This window comes from Myxocyprinus asiaticus, chromosome 27, assembly GCF_019703515.2.
Source record: "Myxocyprinus asiaticus isolate MX2 ecotype Aquarium Trade chromosome 27, UBuf_Myxa_2, whole genome shotgun sequence".
NCBI classification, from domain to species: Eukaryota; Metazoa; Chordata; class Actinopteri; order Cypriniformes; family Catostomidae; genus Myxocyprinus; species Myxocyprinus asiaticus.
This window is the reverse complement of record NC_059370.1, coordinates 20209797-20229083: the sequence shown is the minus strand read 5'-3', so window position 1 is coordinate 20229083 and position 19287 is coordinate 20209797. Positions and strand designations below refer to the sequence as shown.

The window sequence follows — 19287 nt, the reverse complement described above, 5'->3', positions numbered from 1 at the left end:
GAAAAATTAAAAAAGCGGACATGTACACAAGCATGAGAACTTCACAGATCTTCTTCAGTGTGTCTGATATCAACATGCAGGGACCCTTTTATTAAGCACGAACATCAGCAGCTTAGGTTAATACAACTAATCCACTAAAATAATGGACAATTCTGCTGATTGATTTTGTACTTAGATTAAATTTCAGCTGCATCAGAGACAAATAGCACACAATTTTTTCACACTCTCTTTGTCTTTTCTGACTTTGTTGCAGTTTATTATCATGCAGGAACACACTGACATAGGGATTGATGTACTGTATGTTGTCATAAAAAAGAGACCCTCCCCTCCAAATCTGAACACAAGTGGTCACAGGAGACATTTAAACGACCGGGTGTAAACAGCGATGTGTCTCACCTGACCACATGTGATCGGATCACCTGAGATGCATCTTAATACCAGGTGGAAACGGGGTCTGTATGATCGGCTTTGGGTGAGAACAGACCAATATGTTACTTCACTATAAATCTTGACATGATCATGATTTGAATCTTGATTGCACTTTCTAGTGCTTGACAAAACCTATTTATTCTTATGGATTACCTTTACATTTTATGCATTTGGCAGACGTTTTTATCCAAAGTGACTTACAGTGCCCTTATTACAGGGACAATCCCCCTGGAGCAACCTGGAGTTAAGTGCCTTGCTCAAGGACACAATGGTGGTGGCTATGGAGATTGAACCAACAACCTTCTGCTTACCAGTTCAGTGCTTTAGTCCACTACACCACCACCACTCCTTTAAGCTACCATTATGTCCTTTTTGAAGTTTGAATGTGTTGGACCCCATTGACTTGCAATGAATGGACAAAAACACCTCATATCTCCATCAAAATATCTTTATTTGTGTTCTGTAACATAGAAAGTCCTATGAGTTTGAGACGGCATAAAGGTGAGTAAATGATGAGAGAGTTGTCATTTTTAGATGAACTATCCCTTTAAAAATGAAGAAAAATGCAAAAAAGTAGCACTTTCTCAGAAATGTATCAAACTTTTGATACCTTGATATGTTGCTTTGGATAAAAGCATCTTCCAAATGAATAAATCCAAGCAGTCAGAGAGAGAGAGAGAGAGAGAGAGAGAGAGAGAGAGAGAGAGAGAGAGAGAGAGAGAGAGAGAGAGGCACTTGGCACAGATATGGGCATATACTGTTACTGTTACTGCAACCATTTATTGGATAGACTTCCTCTTTCCCCTTGTTGGGTTCAGCTTCTCTCAGTCAAGCATCCAGTGCTCTGAGCACATGGGACACATGTGACCTTTATGTTCCCCCAGGGTACGATCTGTCCTTTACAGTGCTTTACCCCTGTTACCAATTCACTGATTCACAGCAGGAATGTACCACTCCACACCTGTGGCTTGTTGAGCAATGCACACCAGCTCTCTGCCTCACTCACTGTCACAGATACAGAACATTACATCCTGCACCTATGCTGCACAGCCCGCTGAGTTTCTCTAGCCTCTCTGAATCCACAGACTTAAACCATCGATCATCCCATCTCTCTCTGAGGCTTTATTGGGATGCCTCCAAAAGCAACGAATCAAATAATACTTCAGCCAGACAAGCATCCAAATCCCACGGTCCACTTTACAGAGGAGGAAAAACAAACGGTACTTTCCACAAATGCGGTAAACTTTGGAATCCCATACAAATCATGTTTTGTAGTGAGAACTATTAAATATGTAAGATAGATAGTATGCAAACCTAGTATGAAAAGTAGTTTTGACCTCATCATTTTGACATAATCTGTTGAATTGATATCCAATTCAATTCAGCTGTGTCCCACATTGTGCACAACCCTATTATTGCAAGATTTTCCCAAATTACATAAAATGTAACATTCCTTAAAAGCGAGACACCCAAGAAGCAGCATCATTTAGACACTTTCAACAACCGGGTGGTAATTCAAATAAAAATCTCATTCTATATTCTCAATTTTCATTAATAATGTTACAATATGTTGACTACATTTGTCAAGCTTGAACATTTAAACTGTAACCCAAGTTATTTTGTTTGAAAAAATTATATTTATTGATTCAATATGTATTGCGAGGCAATTACAAAATCACACACCAGGGTTTTAAACTGTATTTCACGAGTTCGCTGGTACATGTAGTCCTGGAGTGCTTTAAGGTATAGTATTTGGTGTGCTGTCTGTAGCCGTGGGGCTCGAGCACAGGACTGGGTTTCAGGCCTAGATGGTATCCTACTTATTAAAAGTACTTAATAAAAACCTATTGGAATCAGGCACAAAGGAGGGTGGCAATCAACAATGGTAGCTGTAGCAAAATCCAGAGCCTTGTTGCAGGTAGAAAACTTCGATTAACAAATGGAGATTAATGGGAGGCTTTTAATAGATGGGGCCAGCAGCACTGAGATGGCACATGCTAGAGGCATCTGGAACAGTTCAGTTGTGGGATGTGGACAGCATGTTAGTGTATACCCATGGCTGGCTGTGACTACATGAGTGATGCATTAGTGTAAGATCTGAGGAGCTCAGAAACAGAAGAAGAGTAAGAGAAATTATACAGAGAAGCCCCCTGAAATTCCTAAACATCATAAATTAAAGATTTGTCCCTGCTGACAAACAAAAGTCTACCAAAACGGGTATAAATGAGTTAAAAATGCCTGAAACGAGTCCACAAAAGCTGCTCTGTTGAGTGTCAACTGTCTTCCAGAACAAAAGTACGATTTTAACTCTCAGCTGAAGGAACAACCTTCCCCCAAAACCCCACTCAGAACCATTCTTTGTCCTTCGATTTAACCAATTTACTACACTTAGAAAATAGACTAATAAGGGAGCATGAGACATTTTCTGTGGAAGCATGACTGTCACTTGCTAAAGAACTCTGTACAAGACAAGAGAGAGCTTGAAAACTGTCTTTGGAAGGATCCTTTTGGAAACTCTCTTTAGCCGGACCAAAACTAGTTTTTTTCTATCATCTCCAAGGCACAAAACTAACTTTCCTTGGATTTTTATAATGCATGTACAGGCATTATTAACTATAACGCTATCAAAAGACTGTTGCATCATCATTCTACACTGCACAACACATAATCTATTTTCGATAGTAAAAATTATTGTAACCTTATGTAACCTTTAAAATATGTGTAGTGACTTGTAATCTATTTTATAACTGAGATATTGGTGATTATGAATTTTAATCTTGTATTATCCATGTTGAAATAGTTAATTAACTATTTTTCAGAGCAAATGTATCGTGTGGGGTATGTGAAGGTTTGTTTTCCCATGAGGAGAGCAATGGTGAATTATTTTATTGTTATAATTTGTTTTATTTAAGATATAAAAGTTAATGAGCGGGAAACAGAAATCTTCATACACAATGGGCCATAAATTAATTATCTTGAAGGGAGTACAGAAATGACCATGTGACACAGCAAAAGACACTTCTGATTGGCTCAAGACACCTTTGGGGTGTGGCCAACCTCAACTTAACAAAACCTCCCCGCTTAGGACAACCTTCCTCTCTTCTCTTCTCTCTTGGCCCTTCTTCGGCTGGCTTCACTTCGGCGCCCCTCTGCCCAGGTTCCGCACAATGTAGAGTACAGGAAAGCTCAGAATGCAAAGTTCCAAAATAAGTTCTCTTCTCTGCTCTACAACTCACAACCATGACAGGGAGTCACGAATCTCCCTTGTGGGAGGCCTCGCTTCAAAGCCCCGCCTGATCATTCCAGCACTGAACCATCCAGCATCCAAAAACATTGACGGAGAACAACCAGAACTTTCTACAGACCCAGCCAAAGAACCAAAGCAACGCATGCAACGAAACACAAGTACACCTCCAGACTTTTGCTAGGAAGTGCTCGTGTTTTATTTAAATACTTCGGGTAACCAGATTGCAAATCGAGGTATAATTAATGAAGTATTGATGGTTCTCAGGGCCTGGCCTATAGACTCCATAAAGTTAGATTTTATCTGTTGCACATCATTTCCATGCACCTTCTGTTACAGTTCACTCACCAACCTGTTTTATGTTTGTCTATGTGTGTTAGTTTAGTTTTTATGTTGTAGATTAACAATAAAGTCTTGTTTGTATTCAAAGACAATTTGACTGTGGTATATTTTGATAAATAATATTGTCAGTTGATACTTAAAAGATCTGCGCTCCATGTTCGAACAATATTTTAACATATTGTGAAATTATTTTCAATGGCCATGAGAATAGTATTACTCTAAAGAGTTAACAGATGCATCATATCAACTATGCATGGCCGAGTGATCAGACGTACACCTTAATTCTTTCAATGTTCCCCAAATTAATCATAATTCCATTCTTGAGCTAAAATCCCTTACATATAAATTGTGAGCAGATACAACATTTACATTTATGCATTTTGGCAGACACTTTTATCCAAAGTGACTTACAGTGCCCTGATTACAGGGACATTCCCCCTGGAGCAACCTGGAGTTAAGTCTTGCTCAAGGACACAATGGTGGTGGCTGTGGGGATTGAACCAACAACCTTCCGCTTACCAGTTCAGTGCTTTAGTCCACTACACCACCACCACTCCAGATACAACGAGGAGAATTCATTTATCCTTCATATAATGGTGGTCAAACATGGCCAAGATTCCTAAACTAATTTACATATAAAATTCTTACATATTATTGGTGATGAACGCTGGCAGTTGTAAATATACCCTGCCACAAAGTCGCTAATTTCCTACATTAGTGTCTGCTAGAGAATGTGGAAGCAAACAGGTGACAGCTGTGCAGAGTGGCCTGGCAGTCTTGTAACATTTAGTGTTCAACATGAACCATCAGAGGAACTATGTTTACACAGTTCACACATGGCATCCCTGCTGAAAAGACAAGCTTAGAGTTGGAGTAGGAGTTTCCTTGTTGGTTCAGGCTGTTTTATGCTTGTTAGTGCTGGTTTGGTGCTTGTCTTGCTGGTGACCCAGCAAAACCACGGCTGGTAAGGCTGGTCGACCAGACGGGTCTTACTGGTGAAGGATCCAAAACATAAAATATGCAGTTGATACAACTAAAAGCAAGTCTTTTCAACTAGGATGGTCAAAGCAATCAATTTCTTAAAGGTGCTGTAAGCGATGCTAGCTGGAACTTCTGCCAGATGTTTTCCAATTTATGCAGTATTAGAGAGGGTTTTTTTAAAGTCTCTGTCATTCCAGTGTGAATGAGAGGTGTACATTTTCAACTCTATTAGTATTGACGTAACCTTAGACACGCCCACTTCTTCCAAAACCCCACTCTTCAAAGATACTGTTGAGACCGTTGTAAGCAGAGATGGTGCAGGAGAGCAGCGGTGCATCATCTTAATCTCATCAAAAATAAGGTAAAAAAAATACCATTGCACAACAAAATAACAACAACTTGAAGCTGAAAATGCACTAAACTTGAAAGATCTGCTTCAATTACAGTGCTCTCAGCTTCCTGCTTCCCACATATGGGCCACCCTATGAACGTGCTTAGCGATTGAAAGGCAGACAGCGCCTCAATGAGTGTGTTTACATGAACAATCTCACAAAGATTATGCTTAATAGGCCGACCACGTGTAAGGTCATGTGAACGCCTTAAACAGTTTCTTTTATCATGGTAAGGTCATAAACTGTTTAAGGAAAAAACTATCAGCACAGAAATATTTTGCCCATTACCCTTAAATGGCTCTGCAATTAAACACCTTTACTGGCGTTCTTACTGTCTTATTCAATGTGCACGTGTTGTGTGCATAGGCATGTGCATGTTTACGTTTTAACATCAAAATCAGATAATTGAACCCTGATGATATGAAATGTCATGTAAATGCTGGTTTCTTGCATTGCAGTGTTTTTTGTTTTTTTTAATAAGCCAACTTTTTTTTGTTACAGTATCTGTGAACCTGCTTACATGCACAGCAATACGTTGATAACTCCCAACAATTGGCTTATTTTAAAAAAATCTGACAAAGCAAGAATACCACGTTTACATAAGATTTGAAATAATTAAGTTATTCTCTTCTTCTGACGTCAAACCATGAAGACAGACTTTTTGGTAAAAAGCCATGTATGATGTAACACTGATAAATGAAAGTCGTTTATTGTGCTTACATGACCACATGTTGTCGGTTTATTAAGCATAATCGGCGTAAGAATGTGCATGTAAACGTGTTCAGTGTTTTGCTGTACACATAAAGGCACCAATTGTCTTGTGATTGGCTTTGTAAAAAACAATCTGACCACAACTCACATGCACATTTTTGTTTGCTGTTTAAGGGTGCACACATAGAGAAAAGTGTGACATTTCAGGACACCTATTTCAGAGATTTGTGTCAGTTAATATAGACTTTTTCTGCATGACATAGTGTTTAAAAAATCACTCACACCACCTTTAAGGACAATACACACCTTTTTAGAGCATCTGTTAAAAAACACTTACACTTAATCATTTTGCAGACATTTTTATCCAAAGCAGAAGCACTTGTACTTCAATCACCTGGCTAATTTGTATTAAGTTAAGTGAAATAAAAACAGATAAAACTAATTAGTAGAAATACGGCTCTGTGGTCATGTTGTGTGATAACCATCAGACAGCTTTACGGATCACCGAATAATTAAATGCTAAAGATAAGAGTGAGGTGCATGATGATTTTCCTTTCTCTTTCATTTGTGTTTCCGTTTTAGAAGCATAGCCCAAGGCTCTGTGCGGCATTCTCTTTGAGGCCTGTCCTCTCAACAAAATGACTCTCTAAACATAACTCTAAATGAAAATGAAATAGGGGTGGGAGATTTGTCTGCGAGCACAGATCCTAACAAGCAGAGTAGCAATTGGCTAAAGACGCCGATGGTGCCACGGGGGAAATGAGCCTTACAATTCACGGCCTGTCTTGCCTCCTTCATTAACCTACATTCTGTTTATAAGACACAGTAAGGCAAACACAATGGGCTGTTACACAGGCAATTACGTCAAATGCATACAAATACTGCACCTGTATTATCAGCCAGATGCCTTGCATGCCAGTGTGAATGCAAAGCAGTTACATGCCACTGAACTATTTCATTTAAGCAGTCCAAAATAGAGGAATACATTTCCTGCAAGACACTGCTTTAAATATGCATCCAGCATAGACACTCGTGTATTCATATATTCACTTTACTCACATCCAATAAAGCCCGCTTAAAGAATAAATGATCAGTGCTGCTAACCTGCAAGACGAGTGTACAGAAGTTGTTAAGAGCAGATCGTGGCCAGGTCTCAGGTGGAATTGAGCAGACATTTGAGTTTAATAGAGCCTGGCAAGAGAGCGCAAGCTTTAGCTACTTCACAGTTAAGAGTGAGCGAGAGCTGGGTGGTCTATTCTAAGCCAGCTTTACCATTAGCTTCCCCAAAGTACAACTTGTGCCAAGTCCAGAATGATGAGTGCCACCTGAGTGCCTGGCAGCCTCTCGTAGCAAAACGAAAATTTCCCGTTTCTCCAAGGGATAGAAATTTTTGCATGCTGAGCATACTATACTGCTTGGTTGTTTATGTCAATGTGTGATTATTATTCCTTCAAAGAGATTCGGAGAATGGCAGCAGGCGAGAATGCAACTGTATGTAGTGCATTGTGTCTATCAAGCAAAAGAGAGAGATCAGCAGGCTGGACTAGCTATATTTGATTTAATGCCGACAAATACAGCTGGGTAAACTTGAACTAAATAATTTATGCACTTCTGAAAAGCGGGTTTATTGCAAGCCCTAACCAAAAAAAAAAAAAAAGCCTGAAACACAACAGCATACCCATCCCAAAAAATTCACAGATACAATCTACTTTTGGTGGCTCTTCATCTCTGGTCTCTTGTCATGATGCAACTGATGCTGTTTCCAAAAAGGCCATGCAGACTGAAAAATAAACGTCTAGCACAAACACAAATATGTGGGTTTCAGCACAGTTTGAAAACGTTGTGCTTACAGCTGGATGCAACACATTTCGAAAGTGGCTCATAATGAGTAGACAATGTCAGAATACAGTCTGAGCTAAAAAAAAAAAAAAAGCAGACAGAAAGAAAAGTGTCCACCATCCTGTCCTGGGCAACTTGTGACTGTACCATCTAAAAAATAAATAAAAGAAATATAAATAAATAACTGTTTTTTTTTGGAAACCCTGCTGAAAACAGACTGATCATCTCATGAGAAAATCAATAACAGGCGGTTGATTTTTTTTTTTTTTTTTTTTTCTGCTAAAATTGGTGTTAGCTTTTACAATTTCTGAACTGTCAGTGGGCAAAGCTGGAACTACATGTGTTGTGCGCATGCTAGGGATGGGCGATATGAATTGTTTTTTCTTTTTATCAATAATCGCCTGAAAAAATATTGCGATATACGATTATATCGCCAACCCCCCTGCCGAGGGTCAGTGAATATTTTTGCTTTATTGATTTTGCTTTAAAAAATGTAATTCATTCATTGAAACAAGTAACTAGTTTCACACCCTGGGCTACTGTTTAATATATTTGCTGACTTCCCAGATCCATGGTTTTGCCATTTCCCGATATTGTCGATCATCGTCTGTCAATTGAATGCCGCAATCGGAACTCAAATTGTAAGGTAAGTGAAAGAACACAGTTTTGGTCTCAGTACTGTTGCGCATGCGCTAGGGCTGGGCGATAGGATGATGTAATCATATATCAACGATACCTCTTTGAATGAATGTGATGTGAATAGCACAGCATGTCCGATTTTTGTAAACATTTTAGTAATTACATTAATATACTCCTAACCCTATTGCAAATCCTAAATCTAATCCTAATTATAACAGTACTGAGACCAATAAAACTTACTTTTACTTACTTTTCATACAGGGGAAGACTGGAAATGTACTTTAAAACTGTGGCAGTCACCACTCGCCATAGTGGAAAAGCACTTCTATCAGGAAGACTTGCAGACTTGAGTGAAATTTAGATTACATTTATTTGATGAATATAAAACAGAAATGTAATGTCTCTCTTTGGCATAAGCCCCGTCTGGTGGTCCAAAGAATTTGTACTCGGAACCGTCATATCCTGCCAGAGATAGGAGGCAGGGGCGAGGAGCCTACCCCTGTGCAGGACGGGACTCAACTGGTGGTGGTAGGGTGGTGGAGGTTGCCGTGTTAGCACACTGAAACACAATGTGATAGATTGTGAGCAGACTTATAAGATATTGGCTTACATGTGATTGGCTAGGAGTTACCTAGCTAATGGTGCGATGATGTACAGCTGCAGTCTTCCCGCTAGATCTACGCTGCGCTTACATTTCCTGCAGTTCAGTTTCTGTAGTTGGTTCCTTAATAGTCTGCAACCAACAAAATACTTCCTGCTGCCTACACACAGTGTACCATCTACATTTAATGGTTCAAAAAGTGATTTAAGTTTAGGAACATCTTAAAAAGTGAAAAAAAAAACAGGCAAAAACTTCAAAGAATACTCAATTTTGTCTCACAAACTACAGTCAAACACGCAAAGAACATTTATTATATGTCAAATTTGGCATGACAGTAGACCCATTAGCAAGAGGTTTTAACATTCTAATCTCTGAGCCTCTGAGCTGAAAGGACAGCAATTAGCATACTGTTAGTGCTGCTCAATCAAGCCTTTTCCTGCCTGCTGTTGAAAAGAGTGGGACGAGGCTTTGAGGATAGCTGAAAGGTCACCATGCCATTCCGCTGCCTTTTAACGCAGAGCATGGAACAGAATGCATCGAAATGAAATGGCCTTCTTCCAATTTCCCTTTTCACCACTGCGAGCTCTGAGCTTAAACTCCACAAAACCCTCAAATTTAAAGTAGGATTATGATACACTTTTGCTGTGTCTCATTTCAAAATCTGCATGCTGCAGAGTTTGGATTTGTTGGCCACGTACATCACAGAGGCTATCTCATTTCAGAAAAGCAACTAGGACACTCCACAGACTTTGAAAGCAAACTTCTTCGACAGGAATTCGGAGGATGCAAGAGGTGTATCCTTCGTTGGCACTCACAATGCACAATTCTTTGCTTCAGTGTAAACATAATTTCTCTGAAAAAATTACGCCAGTTTACCCGAAAATTTGATGTTCAAATCCAAGCTATGTTAATCCCCAAGTAGAAGTACCTCAGTAGATGGGAGTCAAATATATATGTAAAATTATATATATAAAAAAAAAAAAATCATGTGAAATAAAGTATTACGAAGTAAATATAAAACTACAGCTTCAAAATTCATTTTCTTTTCTCTCTACAATACATCATTATAACTCTCCTATAATTTACATTAGATATTTTCTTCTCACTCAGAGCGCTCATACAGGTTAAGAGCACTGCATGCAGTCATAGCAACCATGATACTTTCTGTTTCCGTTTGTCCTACAAAAGCCAACTCGTTTAAACAAAGTTCATTCGAAGTTGAGGACGTAGCCTACAAATGACGCCTCCTACATACCACCAGCCTTTGAAACAAGACACAGCTTTTCTCTGTGGAATGATATCATTAAAGATATAGTTCACCCAAAATGAAAATTCTGTCATCATTTAATCACCCGCATGTTGTTCCAAACCCGTGTCACTTTCTGTCTTTCCTGGAAATTTTAAAGAATGTTCATACGATTCCAAAGAACAGGAACTAGAGCTATTATGCTTCAAAAAGGATACAAAAGCACCATAAAAGTAATATAAAAGTAGCCCATATCACATGTTTGTTGTATATACTTAATAAGCCCTTTGAAGCAATACAACTAGGGGTAGGTAAAAATATTGTTTTCCCGATTAATCGCTATCTTCATTTGACGATCTCGATACTGATTCTTAAATCCCAAGATCGATCTTTCAATCAATGCGCAACCCTCTACTACAATGAGAGGAAATCACTCTCCTTTGCAACAAAATTCCGTGCTGTGTGACTTAAGTTAATATATTTGGCAAATGGCTGTAAATGTTTACATTTCACTCACCAGTAATTGTGTAGTTTAGTCGTGAAGTGTTCAGCAGCGAGATCCTTTCGCAGCGTGTTGAGAGTAAAAGTTGTTCTGTGTAATGTGTGTCCAAGACGAGATCCACGGAACCCATTTTTCATTAAATACTGTCTATTATAATACACTTTCTGTTCTTTACAGTCAGTTGTTGATCAAAAAACAAATACAAAAAACATTTAATTCTAATCATGCATTGCTCAGATGAGGTAAAGCCATTCGAATCCTCTCTAGCTAACATGTGCTAATTTAAAGGCACTGTTTACAGAAATTCTGTATTTTTTGTTTTGTTTTGTTAAAGAGACAGTAACGGTTTTAACAAATGTTCATCAAATCAATGTAAATACTTGTAAATAGTACTAATTATACAATTTAACAATAAATATGTAACAAAAATGTATTTATTGATTGAATACACTTATTTGTTCATTTTTAAAAAGCCAAAATGTGACCAAAATAATGAAAAAGTAATAAAATATAATTAGTACAATTTATATTTTTCTAATGTACCTAGTTAAAATGTCCCCTGTATAATTAATAGCATTAGCTGAGAGATAATTTATTTTATATGTAAACAATAGAGACATTATAACTGAAATAATTCCATATGAATCAATACTGAATCGGATCAAAATCGGAATAAAAATCGAATCGAGAGCTTGTGAATCGGAATCGAATTGAATCGGGAAATCTGTATCAATACCCAGCCCTAAATATAACAGCAATGAAATAGACCAAAATTTATGTTATTCACTGAAAATCTTGAAATCCGCCCTAGCTCTACTTGGTGTGTTCATGAAAGTTCACAGAGAGAAGTATTGCTGTCTCATTTGCAAACTAATCATTCTTTTGTGTTTGATCTTTTCAATGAATCAGTTAATCTGGTTCACAAAGCCAGCCTGAATGATGGACTGATTCAGTTCTCAGGAGCGTGGCGGAATGACCTGCCCCTCCCTCTCATCATCGTTGCCCCGCCTCTTAGACCAGTCCTTCAGCCAGGCTCACAACGGGAGTGGGCAGGAGAGAGGAGAGGTGCAACATAATGAGCCTCGTTTTGGCAGTAGATGATAAGGTGCACCTGATGTTAATAGAGCCTCATCACCACTACCATTAAAAAACTTAGAGTGTGCCGTCTTACATCTCTTCGTGTGCACACACTGGCATCCTCGCAGGTCCAGGAAAAGAGCGGGGAGGGTCTAGCACGAGTTAGATGCATCGCCGGACCCGAATCCCGAGCTCCCAGCATAAATTACATGTGACACTGGGGATTGGAGCATGCGGTCCATGGGCCAGGATGGCCAGGATGCCGGGACGCCCTTCCCCTCATACGCCGCGGCCCCAGTGAAGATGAGCCACACGAGGAAGCCGCCGCCCCTTGCACCCAGATCCAGGAGGGGAGCATGTCGCGGCCGCCAGACCCCGCCCATTATACTTGGACCTTACCCTTTCATCACCACCTTTTCTTCACATAGCACCATTCACGGCAAGGGCACCAGATACCCCTTTATTTTGGACACGATTTCACAAATTTCTTTGTAATTACATGGGAAAACTCCTTTTCTGCTTTTGTGTCCCATGGAGGAAAGAAGGTCATACAGGTTTGGAACAACATGAGGCAGAATGTTGACAGAATGTTTATTTTTGGGTGAACTATTCCTTAAAACTAACACCAAAGTGTGCATCATTTTGAAGCAACAGCATTTAGCAATCTCGAAATATAACCAAAGTAGTCACAGTTCTGATGTGTTGATTATTTATAATTTGCCACAGACAATGCAATGCATTCTGAGTGGATTAAAGGATGTGGGTTATGACTCACACCATCAGCACCCACTCACAGCTGGGCCATCAGAGGTGAAAAACATCCAGACATGTCTACGATCACACATTCCCAGCATGCCTCTGTCCACCCATATATACCCCCCCTCCCCCAGTGTGAGTGCACCCCAATAAAGTCAAACATTCAGATGAGAATGACAAAGAAAAGCTCTGTTCTGCAAGTCTGTTTAATTTCTTTCTTTGCCACATTGCCTGAGAACGAAAACAAACTGCTAAAATTTCAAGTAAATTATTCATACAATGTTGCTCTGGAACACAATCTACAAAATCAAGCAGTGATTCAGCATTAGGCATAAAACAAATAAAGCCAGTTCAGAGGAGTCTCTACAAAACAAAAACACAGAGGCAAACCAAAACCCTAATCCTTTCATTTAAAGAAACAGTTAGCCCAAAATTTAATGACCCGATTTACTTTCTATCTTCCATGGAACACAAATGGAGATGTTATGTTAGTGTGAGTCATCCTTCACTTTCACTGCATCTTTTTTCCACACAATAAAAGTGAATAGTGACTGAGACTAACATTTTGCCTAACATTTCATTTTGTGGTAACACTTTACAATAAGGTTCCATTTGTTAACATTAGTTAACATCATTAGTTATCATGAACTAACAATGAACAATACTTATTAAGCATTTGTTTAACATGAACTAACAATGAACAACTGTATTTTTTTTTTTTTTTTTTTTACTAAAATTAACAAATATTAATAAATGCTGTAAAAAAACAATGTGTTGTTAAGTGTTTGTTCATGATACCTAATGCATTAACTAATGTTAACAAATGGAACCTTATTGTAAAGTGTTACCCATTTTGTGTTCCATGGAAAAATGTAAGTCAAGTGGGATTGGAACAACATGAGGGTGAATAAATTATTTTCATTTTTTGCGCAAATGACAGTATACCTAAAAAATTAAATAAAATAAAAAACGATTTGCAAAATCAAAACATTATTTAAACCTTTTGAAATGTTTGCCATTGCATTTTACAGATCCCAAAACTAAAAAAATCAAGCCATTAGATGCGTGGGACATTTGTCTGTCAAAAGAAAATGTCATCCAGCAACCGGAAAGCTGGTGCAATATAATCCCTGAGGGTGGAAGCCACTTAGTGTTCCATCCATTTCCATTACATGCGATGGTTTTATGAACGAATCCTTCCTTCTGGGCCGGATGATGTCGGCATACTGACAAGGCCCTGCTACTATTGGCTATCCTTGGATGATCCTATTACCCTGTGCTGCAGGGAAGCTGTCTGAACCAATCATATACTGTTAAATGTGTCCCCTGAGAAAAGTTTGGGTCGAGACTGTAATTAGGAGGCTAAGTATGTAAACAAAGATCCATGTATCACAGACATTCAAATGACATGCAAAACAGCTGTGCGTACACCGCCCAATCAATGAATTCATTCGTGCTTATAAGAATCATGGGAGAATTAGCAATATATGCATCTCTAACTGGTATTGTAATGAAAGGTTAATAAACCTGGGAAGATATGGGGTGATCTGAGGAGATGATGGAGAGTGCAGTACCTGATGTTGTGGGATTTGCGTTTGATTTCGTTCCAGCAGAGGTTCATGTCGTGTTCAGGGTGCTTGTTCTTCTGCCCCCTGCACTGGATGGGCAGCTCCTGCCCCTCAGGATCCACTGCCGACTGGCAGGGTACACAGTGGCATCCTGGCCACGAGGGCCGCCCTGCAGCTGCAACACACATTTCAAGAATTAGGGAACTCTCACTCTCATACATTTATGATCATATAGATATTATCATTATTATTTTTTGAATTTTATTTCTAGGTTTTGTGACACTTTTAACTTGACAAATTAGAGGTGAAAGGAAACTATGGAGAGAATGACCTGAGACTCAAACTCAATATCTTCATATATCATATAAGCGCCATGTCTTTGATGTACAAATTGTTATTATAATTAGGGTTGTTGGTTGCTAAAAAAAAAAAGGAATCAATTGAATGATGATTAATTAAATCAAATTAATTGCAAATAAATGCATTAAGAATTTTTCTTTTTGGAAAGGGCCCTTTAAAAGTTCCCTAAATGAAGCTAATTCATTATTAAAGCTAAAGTATGTAATTTAAGTGACACTAACGCCACTGAATGGAATTGCAAAATTAAACAATGTTTTCAAAACAGATTTCAGAATACGCCCCTCATCTGCTGTTGTTCAAACCGCCAGATCGTCCTGCCCCCAACTCATGGCATTGGTTGAGTAAATCTGTTGGGGTGGGTCTAAGCAGGTCGCTCTAAACGAACAGGAATTCTATAGTGCCACAGTGACAAAGCGTTTACAGTTTTCGAGAAAATGAACCTCTGAATGTCTGACTTGTAGTTGTCTCTGCATATTAAGCTGGGACAGAAGTAAGTATTTTAAAGAGCACCTATTATGGTTTTTCAAATATTACCTTTCATGTAGTGTGTTATATAGCTGTTTGTGAATGTAAAAGTCTGCAAAGTTTCAAAAATCAAAGTGCACGACAAATGGAGTTATTGACTCCCAAAAGAAAGAACCGATTCTGAACACCTGAAACGAGTCGTTAGTAATTCCAGACTCACTTCCTGTACTAACCTACATAATTTGGTCTTCAATGGCTGCTCGCGAACAGCTTTGACCCGCCCTCAAACACTACACTAAGTGGTAGACCAATCACAACAGACTGGGACATCTGACTAATAAGAGCAGAGTAGGCTCTCTGAAAGGAGGAGTTTAGAATGAATCCTTTAGAACGGATCATTGAACGAGTCGTTTTTGACACTGGGAAAAAATGGTAATGCTGCAATTTAAATTATGAGCAAATTAAAGTGTTTTTTGACCTTGGATGCATGTAAATCTATTGAATGAGACCTTTAAAACAAGATTAGGCATGTTTAAAAACCATAATAGGTGCTCTTTAACACTGAAAAAGTTACATACTTCAGCTTTAAAGGGACAGTTTACCCAAAACAGAAAATTCTCTCATTATTTACCATCCTTATGCAGATGTATGACTTTCTTTCTTCAACAGAGCACAAACAACGATTTTTACAAGAATATTTCAGCTCTGTATGGCCTCATAATGCATGTGAATGGTGATCAGACATTTATAGCTCCAAAAAACACATAAAGAAAACATAGAAGTAATCCATATGACTCCAGTATTTAAATCCATATCTTCAGAAGCAATATATTAAGTTTGGGTGAGAAACAGATCAAAATTTTACTCTTTTATTTACTCCTAAATCTCCATTTTCACTTTTACATCTGAAAATCTCATGTGGTGCCTGTTTAGTTTCATTTTCACATCTGAAAGTGAAAGCTAAAGTGGTGATTTAGAGTAAAAAAGGATTTAAATATTGTTCTTTTTCTCACCAACACCTATTATATTGCTTCTGAAGATATGGATTTAACCACTGGGGTCATATGGACTTTTATGTTTCCTTTATGTGATTTTTGGAGCTACAAAGGTCTGATCATCATTCACCTAACCCTAACCCTTTCATTGTAAGGATCTACAGAGCTGAGATATTCTCCTAAAAATCTTTGTTTCTGTTTTGCTGAAGAAAGAAAGTCATACACATCTGGGATGGCATGAGGGTAAATGATGAGAGAATTTTAATTTTTGAGTGAACTATCCCTTTAAGACATTATTGTGGCTTGCAAGTGAAACATTGAATAAACAATACAAAAAGTGGCTTTAGAAGTTAGAGGAGAAGTTTAGGAGTTGTTCACACAGTGTTCTTTTGTTTCATCTGCACTACTATATTACACTAATTATCTATGTACACATGCATTAGATGGACAACTTTGACTTTTCCGTTCTGTCTCACTGAAAACTCGCTCGTGTTAAAACTTTTGAAAATGTTCTGTTCTGTTATGGTCCATATAGCTATTTTGAAAATGTTTTGGCAAGGCATGTTGGTTGTATTAGCAGTATTAACTCACTCACTAAAACATGCTTTGCATTGAGGTATTACTTAAAGCTTGAACTGCTCCGATGGTAAGAATATTCTTTATTATAGAATTTATGTATGATTCAGGGTATTATTGAATGCCTAATAAAAAATTTTAAAAACAAAATAAATAAAAAAATTTTTTTTTTTGTTTGTTTATTTATTTAGCAGCACGGTGACTCAGTGGCACTGTCGCCTCACAGCAAGAAGACCCAGGTTTGAGTCCCAGCTCAACTGGGCCTTTCTGCGTGGTGTTTGCATGTTCTTCCCATGTTCGCGTGGGTTTTCTCTGGGTGCTCCAGTTTCCCTCACAGTCCAAAAACATGCAGGGTAAATGAATTGGAGACTTTTTACATATTTGATCAAATATTTTTAATTAAACAATGTTGCAATTATTTACTATAATAAGCATATTTATTAAAAAAATTATCTTAAAAATATTATTAATAGTTTATTAACTAAGTTTAATTGCAAAACATAAATACATATACATACAGTATAAATACACCGATCAGCCACAACATTAAAACCACCTGCCTAATATTGCGTAGGTTGGTTTGAGTATTTCTGTAACTGCTGATCTCCTGGGATTTTTCACACAACAGTCTCTAGAATTTACTCAGAATGGTGCCAAAAACAAAAAATACCTTGTTGATGAGAGAGGTCAACGGAGAATGGCCAGACTGGTTGGAACTGACAAAATCTATGGTAACTCAGATAACCGCTCTGTACAATTGTGGTGAGAAGAATAACATCTCAGAATGCTATTCTGAGATGCAGGTTGGCGCTGTTTTGGCGGCATGAGGGGGACTATCAATCTATCTATCTATGTATCTATGTATATATCTCTCTATCTATCTATCTATCTATCTATCTATCTATCTACCTATAGATAGATAGATAGATAGATAGATACAAGAATTTCTAAAGATGTTAATTTTATTTACTCTCACCTTTACTTTCATTAAACATTTTTAAATAAATAATTAAAAATTTGAAAAAAAAATTATACGTTTAAAATTTATTCAATATACAAACATGAGTTGTGGAAAATTAGATGTTATCTAGGAGCTTTATAACGTTCGTGTAGTTGAAGAGATTGTAAGTGTATCCCTCACAGCCTTGTTGTCATTCCCATTAAAAATCAAAGAGGGTGCCAGCGTGAAAAAGGTCTATGGTTTTGATTATATTTGTTAGGAGGTCAATTATGCTATTTTACCAGTCCCGATTTTATGAGCCGATTACCACATCCTGATGGAGGTACAGTCTGGATGCCTTTTGTAGAAAAATGAATGCACAGTATGTCTTTTTTTTTAGGAACTGTGCTGTATCTAAACAAAGCTAAATGGCTGAAACTGAATGTTGAGTCTATAGCTGCAGTTTATGCATTAATTACACAACTTTATTATTTTATTAGCACCCCTCTGAACTAGGGGCGTATGGATTCATCGATCTGGATCAATGCATCGATCCAATAACTAACGATCCAATTTTATCAATACAATGCGTAAATATCACTATAGAATTTTTTTTTAAGATGTACCTTTATTTTAATACTCTCATGTCAGCGACGTCCCTACGCATTTCCGTTGAAGCAACCTTATTACATTCATTTCACTTTATGAGTGCTAAATACGCTTTTGTGTGGGGTCTTTGAAGCCAAACTGTGCTCTACTATCTATGCGCGTGCATCAACCGGGTTTCTCGCGAAATGTGAGCTCCAGACCAGTGACAGGATCAGTGCGAGCACGGCAACCGGGTGCTCCTTAAAATGCGAGCTCTCGTGATAAATGCAGAGCTGCTCACATGTGCGACTAATTTGGGCCTCCATCGATACTGTTGCGCATGCGACCCATTTGAAATTTACATGAGAATTTGCTATTTAAAAGTACCATGGAGCAGTTCAACCATCATGTGAAACATCTTGACAACACCGACATTCTGAATAGCACTAACCAGGGAAAGAGAAACACCTGCTGCCCAGCACTAGCATCAGTTATAAGACTTTACACATCTACACCTCAACACCCTTACTAACATTTATCCCAGTTAACTGTAACAGAATTTTTCATTACAACTGTGGAAGAAAACTGCGGATGGCACAGATAGTTGGAACAAGTCATGGGTATGTAAGTACTTTGAATTGGATTAAACTGAAAAATAAGCTGTAATCAAACAATTGATGATCACTTGACATTATTTTTTATATTATTATCGGTATATTTTTTTTCAACATTTGAAGTACCTTATTCTGTTGTGGATGTCCCAATGTGGATACTAAATTTGCACTTTTCAGAGAGCTCAATAAAATATTCAAATTATATTTTGGTTGCATTTGAGGGCAAAAATGTTTTTATTGATGGTGTAAAATAGGCACATAATATCAGAATATCGATCGCAGGGCCCTGAATCGAATCAAATTGCGGCAGACTTTGAAGTATCAGCAAATATCGGATTGCAGGCCAAGAGAATTGATATAAGATCATATCGTGATGAACGTCCGATTTAAACTCCTACTCTGAACTATAGTTTAGTATTTAT

The 19287-nt window shown here is 38.0% G+C and overlaps 1 protein-coding gene across 1 annotated transcript in view; it reads right to left on the bottom strand.

Moving 5' to 3' along the window:
• LOC127418371 (dystrophin-related protein 2-like) overlaps nt 1-19287 on the bottom strand; it is a 234719-nt gene that overhangs the window by 108319 nt on the left and 107113 nt on the right. The window contains exon 4 of the mRNA XM_051658987.1: nt 14334-14502. Within this exon, the coding sequence (XP_051514947.1) occupies nt 14334-14380 (47 nt within the window). The 5' untranslated portion in view covers nt 14381-14502. The remainder of the gene's footprint in view (nt 1-14333; nt 14503-19287) is intronic.